The following is a 14,861-nucleotide window of genomic DNA, read 5'->3' as shown; positions in this document are numbered from 1 at the left end:
TGGGGAGAAGGGAGGGCCAAGATAACCTGAGTTCAGTGGAGAGCTTGATTAGTTGTTGTTTGATGAGTCCCATTGTCCAGGAGATGTTGAGAAATTCTGACACCAGCTCTGTGACCCTGAGCCACCACATCTGCTGTTTCCCTGGAGACTGGAAACACTTCTATCTATCCTGTACAAGTGTCCACAAGCGTTAAGAGATAACAAAGTTTTTTATGAATAGGCATATGGGTAAAATTAACCTGCCAGTCTTTGCCCAGTTGGTGTCCAATGTGGAGAGCTCCTTGTGGGTTGGCCTGGGCACACGTCTGGCAGGAGCAGTGAACCTGTAAAATAGAATCTTGGAGATGGGTGGGGTTAAAAGGGGCTCCAAGAAGCGGAACAAAGCTTTGGGGAAGCAGCTAAGGATAGCTCCACCCAGAAAATGTGCTGGGCAAGCTGGTATCGCTAAGAAAGAATGAGGAAAAAAAAATGTTCTGCAAGATGGTAGGGCAGTGGAAAAGTTTTAAGTGTGGAGAAACGGGTCCCGTCTACCCCCATAGCTGAAATTGGTGAGGGAAACTTAAGGCCCGAGTGAGAATAAAAATAATGGACTTACCCGCCACTTGTAGCATGACCCTTGGACGTTACATCAGAACACCAATGTCTGACAGTCTTAGGACAATATGAATGTCTGTATTAGTAACTTTTCTAGCTGGTGGGATTAAAATATCTGTTCATCAGTTGAAGAGAAGGGGGATTAATCTGGGTTCCTAGTTCAGAAGATTTAGGGAAGCACGGTGGCGTGCGCGTGGCAGCAGACATGCATGTACGGAACTGGTGGGTAGCTGACCATGTCTTCCTCGAACTGCAGAGGCTCATCCCTAGGGACCGGCTTCACCTACAGTCACATTGTTTTTGCTCCATCAGCCATGTGATGTTATTAGTGTTGTAGGGAGAGCCCCTTGTTTGTTTCCCTGGCTGCCCAGCAGCCGAAATAATCACACAGGAACCATATTAATGAAATCACTGCTTGGTCCATTAGTTCTAGCTTCTTTATTGGCTAACTCTTACATCTTAATTTAACCCATCTCCATTAATCTGTGCATCGGCACGAGGTTGTGGCCTACCAGTAAAGTTTCAGCATGTCTGTCTCTGGAGGCAGCTCCATGGCTTCTCTCTGACTCCGCCTCTTTTCTCCCAGGATTCAGCCTAGTTTTCCCCACCTAGCTAGGTTCCGCCCTATCAACAGGCCAAGGCAGTTTATTTATATGGTATTCATATGTATCCATACAAAGGGGAATCCCACGTCATATCAGTCTCTTTTAGACCCTTCTAGATCCACAGGCCACCATCATCCAGGAAACGGAAGCTAGCTAATCCCCCCCGCAAGGAGCAGAAGTTTCAGGACGTTGCTTTTGAAAGGCATACAAGCATTGACTAGTTCCTTTTCACAGAGGACACCAGTGACCAAAATCACTGTGGTCACAGCTCACAGTGAGAAACTTGAAAGTCAGCAGGCCGAGTTCTTCAGATCCAAACAGACACAACTGACTTATTGTAAAAGTTGTCTATTTTGCTATTTTTTTTTTTTTTGATTTTCGAGACAGGGTTTCTCTGTAGTTTTTTGGGTCCTGTCCTGGAACTAGCTCTTGTAGACCAGGCTGGCCTTGAACTCACAGAGATCTGCCTGCCTCTGCCTCCCAAGTGTTGGGATTAAAGGCATGTACCACCAGTGCCCAGCTCTTTGCTATTTTTTTTAAAAGGATTTATTTGCAGCTGGAGAGATTGGTCAGCAGTTAAGAGCTCTTCCAGAAGCCTGAGGTTTGATTCCCAGAATCAACATGGGGGCTCACAACTGTCTGTAACTTTAGTTCCAGGGTATCTGACTCCCTCATTGGGCTGCTAAGGGTACCATGAATACATGTGGTGCACAGACATGCATACAGGCAAAATACCCATACATGTAAAATAAAAATAAATTAAAAATTATTTCTATGTATGTACACTTGAGTGTATGTATGCACATTGCATGCATACATGTGCCCGTGGGGGTCAGAAAAGCATGTCAGAGTGCTGAAACTGGAGTAACAGGCAGTTGTGAACTACCTGTTGTAAATGCTGGCAACTGAACCTAACCACTGAACCACCTCTCCAATCCTAATCTCCATCATTTTCCAGATCACTGCTTCTATTGTTAGTTCAACTAGTTCAGGAAGGCGTACCTTATCACTAAGAACCTCCCAATGGTCTTTTTCCCTGTCTTGCTTTCAGGGCACCTTTTTCTTTTCTTTTCTTTTTCCTTGGCCAAGATTTCAGTTTGTAATTGAGGCTGATATGGCACTCACTATTTCTCTAGTAGCCTAGGGTGGCCTGTAGCTTATGACAATCCTCCTGCCTCAGTCTTGCAAGTGCAAGAGTCACCACACCTGGCTGGACAGCAGCATTTGACAACTACTGTACCTTTGGAAATCCTTCTCTGTCTTCAGGATTCCCACTTTGTGGGTCCTTCTTGGCCTCCTTTGTTGATCCCGTTGTTTGGTTCACTTCTAAAGTCAGTCTCCCGGGCTTGATCTGAATTTCTTTTTGTAGTGATATTCTTCCTAGATGTTTATATTGAACCCCTAATCTTTAAAAACTACCTATTTGGGGCTGGAGAGATGGCTCAGTGGTTAAGAGCACTGCCTGCTCTTCCAAAGGTCCTGAGTTCAATACCCGGCAACCACATGGTGGCTCACAACCATCTGGAATGAGGTTTGGTGCCCTCTTCTGGCCTGCAGACATACACACAGACAGAATATTGTATACATAATAAATAAATAAATATAAAAAAATAAAAACTACCTATTTGCTGAGACAATTAAGGCTGGGTTTCTGGTCTACACATTTCCCTAGAACTCCATTTTTTTCTATTTTCTTTTTTTCTAGTGCTGGGGTTGGAACTAAAGGCTTCATGAATGCTAGCTGCAGGGAGTTGATATTGAACTGGTCCCCAGTTGGTGGTTCTGTTTTGGAAGGTGCAACCCTTCTGGAGGAAGTACATCACTGGGGGTAGTCTTTGAGAGCTCTAGACTTCACCCTGCTCCCACTTCACTCTCTCTACTTCAGATATAGTTCAAGATATGAACTCTCAGCTTTCTGTTCCAGCTGCTATACTTGCTGCTTACTACCACACTGGCCCTGCCATCACGGACTTTAACCCTATGGAACTGTAAGCCAAAATAAACTCCTGGCTTCTCTGAATTTCCTTGGTCATGGCATTTTAATCACTGCAACAGAAAAGCTAACCCTGTCTCCTGATGCCATCTCCAAAAGCCCTGCACCTTTGCTCTGCCATACCAGAAAAAGTCATGCTACTCCAAATCCCTCCCTACTACTTCCTGTGTCTCTCTGTCTCTCCTGGTTGCCCCCTATGCTTTTTGATTATTCTTTTGTCAGTTAATTGCTAACTCAATCTTATGACCAAAGGTTAATTTTATTTAATCAATGTAAATGCAAACTCGGGGTTCATAGTGTGATCGACTACCCCACAATACACAACCTCTTCCTGGTTGCTAGCATCCTCCTTACAAAACTGATTGATATTAGACTGTATAGACATGACCCCTCTGGTGCACAGGCAGCTCTGAAATATCACTCTGGCTTTAGAGCTGCTGTAGAATCAGCTGAGCGTCTCTGAGACTTCTCACTGTCCAGTTCCTTTTATGTCTTTTTCTCCCTTCCTTTTCTTCCTCTTTCACAGTTGTTGATCCTGAGAATCCTGTACAGTGGACATTCCTGCCCTGGTGTTAGCAACCTATTTGTCAGTAGGACATACTGCTTAAGATAACGTAAAAGGAGAATTTATTTTGGCTCATGATTCCAGAATTCTAGGCCATGGTGGTTTGGTGTCTTGGCTTTGGGCATGTGGTATCACAGCACATTATGCTGGGGATGGAGGGGGAGGAATCTGCTCACCAAAGAGTATCTTGGAAGCAAAGAGCTAGAGGAAGGAGCTGGGTTCTTCAAGGGCAACCTGATTTCCCCAGTGGCATAGCTTCCTTCCACTGGGTCCTTCTTCTTTTTTTTTTTTAAATATTTATTTATTATGTATACAATATTCTGTCTGTGTGTATGCCTGCTGGCCAGAAGAGGGCACCAGACCTCATTACAGATGGTTGTGAGCCACCATGTGGTTGCTGGGAATTGAACTCAGGACCTTTGGAAGAACAGGCAATGCTCTTAACCTCTGAGCCATCTCTCCAGCCCCCTGGGTCCTTCTTCTTAAAGGGTCTATATTTTCCCAGTAGTGACACAAGCTGGTCACAAAGGCTTTGGGGGACATTTAAGATCTTAACCCCCAACTATCAACCTAGTCCTCAGGGTCAACATTCCAGGAAATCCAACTTGTAACACCATCCCAAAGCAGTCATCACTTTCTTTGCTCTGCTGCTGCAATCACTCTCTCACCTTGGCCTCTGAAACAGCTTCCCCCAGACTCCCGGATGCTTTTTTTTGGCCCCTAATACCTCTTTTATTCATAATTATCAATATTCAATTTCTTGTCATAATGTTCAGCTCAATTTATTTATTTATTTATTTTGGTTTCTTGAGGTTAGGGTTCTCTGTGTAGCCCTGGCTCTCTTGGAACTCACTCTATAGAGCAGGCTGACCTCAAACTGCCTGCCTGTCTCTGCCATCTAAGTGCTGGGACTAAAGGCGTGTGCCACCATGCCTAGCATAATATTCAGCTCAATTTATTTTATCTTATTTCATTTGATTTGTTTTTTTTTTTTAGATAGGGCCTTATTTAATTCCAAAGACGACCTTGAACTTATTTTACCTTTCTGCTTCTCCTTCCTTAAGTGCTAGACTACAGGTGTACAACACCACACTTAGTTTACTTGTGTTTCTGGGGATCAAACACAGTGCTTCATGCATTGAGGCAAGTACTCTACCAATGAGAGAATATCCCTAGCTATATTTGACTTTGAAATGAATTGTGTGTGTAATTTCATAAAATCAGTGAACTTATGAATCCTGACATCTATTTAAGCTGTGTAAGTCCTGAGTTACCTATATAACTTCCTCTGATTGCAACCCATATTTACTTTCTAAGAATGACTATTTTTTTCACTCGGCATTATATTATGAACCTAATATAATTATTTTAACTGAGGTTTTCTCATGGCCGTATTGAATAAATTAATTATATGAAATTATATTAAATTATATGAAAATCTATAATTTATCTTTGCCTTGTTAATGAGCATCTGGTTTTTCTTTTTTTCTTTCCTTTTTTTTTTTTTTTACAAGTTTTTGGTGTTTATTTGTAAGAACTTCTTCAGTATCTCTACAGAGAGTAGAAGAATTTAGCAAATGTTCAATTTATTTTTATTTTTGTGGTGTATGGGTGTGTGTTTGTGTGTTTATATGTGTGGTATATATTTGTGTGTTCATAGATATATGCGTGTAGGTCTGTGTGTACATGCAGACGCTAGAGCAGGTTGGTGGTTGCCACTCTATTCCTTAGTGCTTATTCCTTAGAGATAGGGTCTCTCACTGAACCTGGAGTTAGGCCAGTGATCTTCCTGTCTCCACAGAACTGGAGTCACAGATGTGTGGAGCCATGACTGTTTTTTAATAAGGGTTCTGGAGATTTAAAAATGCATTCATTTATTTTTTACATAAATTTGTGTGCATATGATGTGTGTACAGGTGAGTATGTGTTTGTGTGGGGGGTATATGTAGTCCATGGCCTGCTGTGGAGGTCAGAGGACACTTGGATACCAGCCCTTGGCTTTCATCTCATTTGAGGAAGAATCTCTGTTATTTGCCACCGTCTGGGTATTCCAGACTAGCTGGCCTGTGAGCTTCTGGAGGAACTCTCCTGTCTCTGCCCACAGTTTCACCCCTGGACTGTTGGAATTGCAGATATGTGTGACCATGTCTGGCTTTCATGTGGGTTCTGGTCATCTGAACTCAGTTTCAGGCTGGAGACCGTCAGTTCTTTTACCTGCTGAGCCATTTCTCCAGCTCCAGATGTTCAGTATTACAAGCTAATGCCACCAGTGCTGGGTGTTGTCAGACCTTTAATTTATGCTAATCAAATGATACTATTATTTTATACATGTAATTTATATTTTGATTGCCAATGAAGCTGAGGGGGAGTTTGCTTAATAAAGGGTTGTTATGAGTGGGTCTCTGTTATGATTGACAGGCTTGAATTGTGTAAGCCTTTTCTCACTGTACATGTCCCTTCCCATGATGCATCTGGTTTTTTCAGATGAATGCTCGATCAATGCATAGGCTTAAGATGTAAATAGGTGTTTTCCCTAAGAGTTCATTCGGAATACACAGTTGGCATTTTTATGCATGTGCTCCAAACCGGTGTCACCAAATTACCCTCTATGGCGAGCCCACAAGTATTATACAGCGAATGTACAACTGTCAGACCAATAGACAGATCCACAGGGTGTGTTTATGGACACTCCACATGGAGAGCCCATTTAGCTGAGCTGCTGGAACACTCGTCTTTCGGATAGTCACTGTCAATTCTGTAAAAGTCTTGTGAAATCATGGCGTTTCCTCCCTTCAAAATGGGAGTCATTCCCGAAATACCTCAGCAGTGTGACTTCCTACTGTATGGGCAATGAAATGACCTTCTCGTGGGTAACACTCACTCTTTGTTCTAACAAACAAATCTACATAAAGTCAGTGTCCCACAATTACCTTTGCTAACAGACCAGGTAGGAATTCCAAAAAGAGAGGAAGACAGAGCCCTTATTGCCCTTAGCGACAAACAGGTCTGAATTTGGGTGAGCCCAGGGTCCAGGGAGGTTTGGTAACCTTATCTAATGGTTTGGACTGTCGTGTCTCCCTTTGGATGCCGGCCCTTCCTGGGTGGTATCACTTTTCCTGGGGCACTGTCTTGTCAGGTTCTACCTGTTTGTTTTTTTTTGGTGATTCTGAAATGCATGTTGATATCACTGTTTTGCCTATGGAATACTTTTGACCACGTCTGTGAAAACTAAAGACCTGGTGGAGATTGCCCCTTCACTCTCTTCTTCGCCCAAGGAATAAAGAACATGTAGAGGTAACAGGGAGTTAATTAACTGCATTTACCTTAAAATGAGGTTAGCCAGTTTTCACCTACGATAGTGAAGCTTTATGAACTCTGAGAGGTTTAATGGGCTTAACCCCAAACTAAACCTCGATAGCCCAGCTGGCTTCCATACCTCGCTTTGTTCTGTAGTGTGTTAGAATGGAAACTGATTACAAAATGGGAGTTATTAATGATTGTTGGGAGAGGAAAATTTTACTCCATTGTTTTGAGTGGGGTATATGTGTAGCTTTATGTACACCAGATACCTGTGTTATTGGGTGTATTATCAGCTTCTTCCAGATGCCATTTTTATTTTCTTAGTGCATCAACTATGGCTACTTTATACCCACTACCTGGCAATTCCAGCATCTAAAACCTTTGGGGCCATCCACCTGTTATTAGCTATTTCTATCAATTATTTCTTATGATTTATTGATGTATTTAGCAATTTTGAAATCACGAGTGCATATCTTGCTGAGGTTGATTGGTGAAACTTATGTTACAAGTAATTTCTTTCATATTTAATGTTTTGGTCACTGTGCCAAATATCTGAAATAAGCAACTTAAAAGGAAAAAAAAATTATTTTGCCTCATGGTTCCGGAGGTTTTAGGCCATGGTCAGCTGTGTTCCACTGTTTCTAGGTGGAAAGAAAGAAGCTCGTGGCAGGGAACATGAGGTGGAGGAGAGCTGCTTACTTCCAAGAGTAGGAGACTTGCAGAGGAAGTTTCCCTGAACAAGACATTAATTCACACTGGTTTGGATTTGAAATGTCCCTTGTAGGCTTACATGTTCAAAGGCTTGGTCTCCAGCTCTTGCCACCATTTAGAAGTTCGTGAAGCCTTTAGGAGGAAGAGATTTGCTAGAGGAAGGGGGTTATGTAGCTGTGAGGCTGTTGTATCTCTACTTCCTTCCTGCTCTCTGCTTCCCGACTGTAGATACAATGTGACCTGCAGAGAAATACCTGTCCTATGACTTACCTTCCATGATTGAACGTGTTCCTTTTTAATTGTAAACCAAAATAAAACCATCCTCCCTTAAGTTGCTGTTAGCCAAGTATTTGATAACAGCAACGAGAAGAAGAAACAAAACACTGGATCACGGGGCAAAAAAGGAAAATGAATGTGTACATGCTACCAATTTTTTTAAGTAACAAAATCTTATTTTTTATTTTTTTTACAGAAATTCAGATATTCCAATAAATTTCTTTACATTTCCTGGACCTTAAAAAAATTGCACACAACTTTTGGACATAATATAACGGAACAGAATGAGAAAGGGAGTCTTTTTTTTTGAAAGGTAAAAACATACTTCTTATACTTAACATTTAGTGATTTACATGTATATTATCTATGTACAAATGGTATATCATCAATGACCCATCTTCATAGCTCGGTGGTATGCTAAATTACACTTAGGTTTCATGGCAAAAATCTCTTAAAGAAATTCTCATGTGGCGAGGAAGAACTTTTAATTTTTTTAAACATTACTGCTAGTGATGTAAGACTCCAGACAGAACCATAGTTTACATAGGTTAGAGGAGTCTAAAACCTTCTGTTTTTAGTGTAGATTATGAGATGTCTCCCCTTAAATAAAAGATGATATTTTAAAAGAAGTTGTGTGTAGTTTGAGGCCAGTCTGGTCTACAGAGAGAGTTCCAGAATAGCCAGGGCTACACAGAGAAACCCTGTCTCGAAAAATGAAACAAAGTAAAAGTTGTGTGTAATTCAATTAGTAAGTAGGATATTTAGAATGCATCCGGACAACAAAGAGCCCCCAGAATGACTTATACTGTAGTTATAGAGACCAAGTGTTCCCTTAATATAGTTCTTTAGGAAAGTCACACCTCTGTGAACTGGGTTTTACTTCCTTGAGCACTTGAGTGTATCTGTAATGTACTTTTAGCCATTTGAAACCTTTGGCTCATGGTGAAAACATGGCTAAAAATACGAATGTGGTTTTATGTGAGCACAAAAGAGGGAAACCCTGATTCTACGTTAGGCTCCACCTGATGTTCTAGCGACAAATGCGAATTCAACCTTATCTGAGCCCGTGAGTGAAGACATTCTATGTGTGTGTGTGTGTGTGTGTGTGTGTGTGTGTGTGTGTGTGTTTGTGCTCAGGTATATAATCTGGGCTCTTCCACAGAGCCCCCTTCATGTGCACCTCAGCTTGTGTTTACCCTCAGACAAAGAACTACTTCAATATTAAGCGTTTCTCTGGTGTTGGATTTAAGCAGGAGATGTTATGAGGGCAATGGTTGGGGGTACCTGGGGGAAAAGATCCTTGAAGACAGGTGGTGAGTTGTAACTACTACCAATCATTGGCTAACCCAAAGGAAAGAAAACATATGAGAACTTTCCAAATCAACATTAATAAACAAAAGGTAACTTATTTCTATCAAGTCCTTTTGACATGTATAAGTATAGAGTTATTTACTTCTAAGGCTATAAAGTTGTTTTTATTTATTTTGTTAGTACCACTTACTCTTATTTAGAAGTAGATTTAATGGAACAATTTCTTTTATCAAAACAAAAATGAGTATATGTCAGTAAAGGAATTAAAGGATATGGGTTTCTAATGACATACAGAATAAAGAAATAGAGAACTCATATTTTAGGTATCTACTAGTAAAGTATATTAAATTCCTATGCATATTCGAGGGGAACTAGAAAAGGTGTCTATTTGATAGCAGCCTGTATATTACATGAGAGAGCATCCAGGTGAAAAGAAACTTTCTTTACTGTTCAGAGTTCCTTGATGCTGTTTCATCAATGACAGGGGCATCTACGGGAACCTATCATGTGACGGTATACTTCCTAGTATTCACAGTTTGATGGAGTCATAGCACACGGCAGAAACATTTCCTTGGCGATGACTCAGACAGATTAAACTGAACACACACTTGGCAGGAAGTTTGAGGGGCTACACCTCTTAATAACCAAGTGGTTGTAACTAATTGCACAGTGAAATGAGTGGACAATAATGTTGAGGAACCAAAGATCAGGGGCATTTCTCAATAAATGACCCTTAATCAGCTTCTTGGCTACTGAGACAGGAATAATCTAGAACTAACTGCCCTTGTGTTTCTTTTAGTAATATTGAAAGATTAAAGCTTTTTTTTGTTTTCAGTTTGATTTAAAAAGGACAGCTTATAAACCTCAGTACATACGTATTTTACATGTTAATTCTAGCAGGTGTGTATTCTTCTTTCTTAAACTATTTCCTGATTATGATTTTCATGAATGTTATCTGATCTTATTTAATGACAGTTTCCAGTGAGCTGGTGTTTAATCCGTAGTCGTAGCTCCGCTCGGAAAACCACCGCAGCTCTGCTGACCTAGATTAGCAGGTGTGTCGACAAGTAGACTTTGTGCATATTCGTCTCTGGACTCTGGTCTCTCCCAAGTGTCTTCCTTCTTGATGTTGATGTACAAAGCTGTTTGTTTAGCTGTTGTTTGACTTGTTTTGTGCTCATTCTAGAGAATATTGGCTTAGCAGAACTGCAGAGAGAAGAAGGAGGAGAGAGAGAAAGGGTTAGGGGAAGAGAAAAATAAACATGATTTCCTGTCAACAAGATTTTCACATGTTCGTCATGACAATAATACCACAGCTGGGCCTAGGCAGAGGGCCTGCTTAGCATGCACAGGAGTGATGGTGCATGCCTGTCATCCCAGAACTTGGGTGGTGGGGGGAAGAGGATCAGAAATTCTAGGTCATCTTTATGTTCATAGCAAGTTCAAGGCCAGCCTTGGTTGCATGAGGCCAAGTCTTCAAAACTAAGTACCCTTCTCATGCCAAAAAAAAAAAAAAGTTCAAATGCACTTTGGATTTATTACCAAAGACTTTGTGTGATCTGTTCCATTATACACACAGTACAGTATTCTCAACAGGGGGCTTCGTGAAATCCAAATATCCTCTGGAGTTGAGACTGCAGACTGCTTTAAAGGAATGAGGAGGAAGGCAGGGAATGAAGAGTCATTCCAAACCTCACTGTCTTGCCTGGCATATAGAAGGTTTTCTATGTTCCAATTCTTCTCCCTTTCTTTCTTTACAAGATGTCATAACAGGTGAAAAAAATGCCTGTATATGAATCATTCACAAATCCAATCACCTTTAAATACCAACCTTTTTCTTCCCATGTTTCTTCATATTTCTTACGTAAATGTACTCTAATTTTATAAAGTGGGAATCACAGTGTAGATGACACTGTTTAAAATCTTTAACATGACATTAAACACTCTATATCATTATATCAGCATCTAATGGCAGTATAAGATTCCATTCTACTTTTTTTTTGAAGAAAAATATACTTGCTGCCAAGCCTGACAACTTTATAATTTATTTATTTTTATTTTATGTACATCATTGTTTTGCTTGCATGTATGTATGTATACGGTGTCACGGGATGAAGCAAAGCTATGAGATTATCAGAGAGGAAATGGATAGGGTAAGATCCAATCTCAGTGGACTGGACTGGGAGGAAGGGTGGTGGAAAGAATTTGTTTACTCCCCAGAGAAGTGTGTGTATACTAGAAGAGAAGGGAGCTGTTGCAGGGTAGGCTTCTCTTTGTGAAGATCCTGACTTCCAATGGGAACAGAACACTTGTGGTCAATCTCATCTCCCTGCTATCTGGGCCCACACTCCAGGGCCCGGCCAGGTCACTCATCAGCGATCCCTAGTCTCTTTTTCTTGGCTTTCACTTGGTTAATCTCTCACCCGACCCCTTGCTGTAAGCTCATTATTAATCACTCAAGGTTTTTCTCCTGAATGGTCTCTTTTTTTTCCTCTTTGATGGACACTGGGTCTCCTCACCCAGGGTGTCAAGGAGTTGAGGAACGAATGGGAAAATTGTGCCAGGAAGCCTGTGAACTGGGTTTCTATTGGGGACAAAGCAGGTTCAGTGCCTAAATTTCAAATGTAAGGAACTGTATTCTGAGTGTTGGCGCATGTCAGTCAAGGGAAGGACATCCTCATGTTTTGTATATCGGGTGTTTTACTTGCCCATCATTGGTCCTGGCCCGGCTTCTCTCTGCAGGCTGCTCATTACAAGGCTTTCTGACCGTGTTTGCCTGAGTCTGAATTACTTAGACATTGTTATGCCTGGTATTTTTTCTTCCTAGTGTATGGCAGCACCGTGCAATGACAATCTTGGGCATGTGAGAGTTCTGTAGCTCACTAGGCTGAAAACAACAAGAATATTGGTTCCATTGGGGCTCGGAACACAAACAGTCCCCACATATTATCAGGAAACCACTGTACTTGGGGAGTAATATTAGACTGTTATTACTTGTGCTCACACCACGTAAACAGAGAGGTAGGTGTTCCCACCTGAAAGCCTGGCCAACCTGTGCATACAGACAAGTTTATCAAGGGCAATAGGAAGAAGGGAGTAAGAAAAGGCAAGACTTTCCTTTCCTCATGTGACTATTTCTTCTTCTGTCTTAAGAGTCCCAGCTATCAGGGCTGTTTGCAGAACTAACTGGGAATCTTAGTCTGGCTACACTGTAATCCCTGCCTTGTAAAACATTCTGCTCTTTTTAAGACTTTTGCTAACATTTTTCATGCACCATGGATATTACCTATCAGGGAGGTAATTTAAAAGATGTCACGTTTCCCCAAGTTTGTACAGAGCAGGGCGGAATAATTAAGTCATTTAATGCTGCTTGGGATCTTTGTTCTGTCGGGTTTGACCTTGTAGCCTGTCGTGGGCTCTGAGTTGCCCATGTTCCATTGTCAAGGGGCTCTTTGCAACTCTTTCTGAAGCTGTCGTTTGAGTAACTGCTCGTGAGAGTCACAGGTACAATAGCCAGACTGTCCAGGCCATTTAAATGCTGCCGTGTTGAATTTTCTACGTGTTTACCAATGCTGACAGTAAGGTCTCCTGCTGGCTGCTTTCTGCTGATTGTTCCTATCTAACCGGTTAGGGTCCTGGAGCCCCCTCAATCAGGACAGCGAGAAGTGGGAGGGGGCAGGTACTGTCTGAGTAGTGAGAAAGGCCAGGCTTTCTGGGACAATGGCTAATGAACTGCAGTTGTGAAAATGAGTAGAGAGGGAATCCAGCCTGCTTTTTCTCATCAACCATTTTTGCCATTTTCTCACACTCTAGTGTTTGGAACTGTGTCCGCTTCTGACAGGGACCTATGATTCCCTTCATCTCTGGGAGGTGGATTGCAGTCCCTTATGATCTGTAAAATCTCACTTGTTTTCTCTTTTTCCGCTAGCAAAATTTGCTCTCTCTGTCAAGGTCTTCTATGCTCCAGTTCCCCGGCTCTAAGCCAGCTTGATCTTTAAGTGCTTGCTGAACAAATGGAGGAAAATAGAAATAGGAGACTCTTTCCATCAGTCAGAGCTGCTGTGGGACTATGGTCTTGTACCCTGTAAAGATTTGCCACTTGTATTGGTTAATAAAATGTTGATTGGCCAGTCAGCAGACAGGAAGTATAGGCAGGGTGACAAGAAGAGGAGAATTCTGCTCAGTCTGCAGTCGTCACTCAGACGCAGAGGACACAAGATGAGAATGCCTCACTGATAAAGGTACCAAGCCATGTGTATAACACAGACAAAAATTATTGGTTAATATAAGATTTAAGAGTTAGTTAATAAGAAAGCCTGAGTGAATAGGCCAATCAGTTTATAATTAATATAGGCTTCTGTGTGTTTCTTTGGGACTGAATGGCTGAGGGACCTGGCAGGACTGAAACCTCTGTCAACCCAGAGCCCATTAAGTTAGTGCTTTTCATGTCTCAGTATGCATGAGAATTATCTGCGTATCCTGTAAAAGTGTCTAGAGTTTTTTTTAAACGACAGAAATAGTAAATTTTATTTTCCTATTGTTTTTATTGAGCTATACATTTTCCCCACTCCCATTCCTTCCCCCCATCCTCTTCCACCCTCCTCCTGCCCCCCACATTCCCAATTTACTCAGGAGATCTTGTCTTTTTCCCCTTCCTAGGTAAATCCATGTGTGTCTCTCTTAGGGTCCTCTTTGTTGTCCATTTTCTCTAGGATTGTGGACTGTAGTCTACTTATCCTTTGTTTTGTGTCTAATATCCACTTACGAGTGAGTACATATTGTATTTGTCTTTCTGGGTCTGGGTTATCTCACTTAGGATGTTTTTTTTTTTTCCTAGTTCTGTCCATTTGCCTTCAAATTTTAAGATGTCATTGTTTTTACTGCTAAGCAATACTCCCTTGTGTAAATGTACCACATTTTTCTTCTCCATTCTTTGAGGAGTATCTAGGTTGTTTTAAGGTTCTGGCTATTATGGACAATACTGCTATGAACATAGTTAACATAGTTGAGCAAATGCCTTTGTGGTAAAATTGTACACCCTTTGGGTATATGCCTAGGAGTGGTATTGCTTGGTCTTGAGGTAGATTGAGTCCCAATTTCCTGAGAGACCGCCATACTGATTTCCAAAGTGGCTGTACCAGTTTGCACTCCCACCAGCAGTGGAGGGGTGTTCCCCTTACTCCACATCCTCTCCAGCATAAGATGTCATCAGTGTTTTTTGATGCAAATGTGGTACATTTACACAATGATGTATTACTCAGTAGTAAAAAACAATGGCATCTTGAAATTTGCAGGCAAATGGATGTAATTAGAAAAAAAAAATCCTTTGTGATGGTAACCCAGACCCAGAAAGACAAACACATACTCACCCATAAAGTTGATATTAGATGTAAAGCAAAGAATAACCAGGCTACAATCCACAACCCTAGAGAAGCCAGGTAAAATGCAGGCCACATGAAGGCCCCAGGAAAGGGAAAGTTAAGATCTTCTGGGCAAACTGGTAAGG

At 41.4% G+C, this 14,861-nt stretch overlaps 1 protein-coding gene across 3 annotated transcripts in view; it reads right to left on the bottom strand.

Annotated features, from left to right (window-relative positions):
- Positions 1–8,216: 8,216 nt before the first annotated feature.
- The window catches only part of LOC121434808 (LHFPL tetraspan subfamily member 3 protein), a 399,674-nt gene continuing 393,029 nt past the window's right edge, over positions 8,217–14,861 (bottom strand). For all 3 annotated transcript variants that reach the window (XM_041633782.1, XM_041633783.1, XM_041633781.1), the window contains one exon: positions 8,217–10,561. Coding sequence is in view for 1 of the 3 variants with exons in the window: in XM_041633781.1 (XP_041489715.1) it covers positions 10,533–10,561 (29 nt within the window). In the remaining 2 variants the exon portion in view is untranslated. The remainder of the gene's footprint in view (positions 10,562–14,861) is intronic.

The sequence above is a fragment of the Microtus oregoni genome, unplaced genomic scaffold (genome assembly GCF_018167655.1).
Source record: "Microtus oregoni isolate MIOR12 unplaced genomic scaffold, Mior012 000044F_ref0000062, whole genome shotgun sequence".
In the NCBI taxonomy this organism is placed as follows: domain Eukaryota; kingdom Metazoa; phylum Chordata; class Mammalia; order Rodentia; family Cricetidae; genus Microtus; species Microtus oregoni.
The sequence above is the reverse complement of the archived record's forward strand: the minus strand, read 5'-3'. Positions and strand labels throughout refer to the sequence as shown.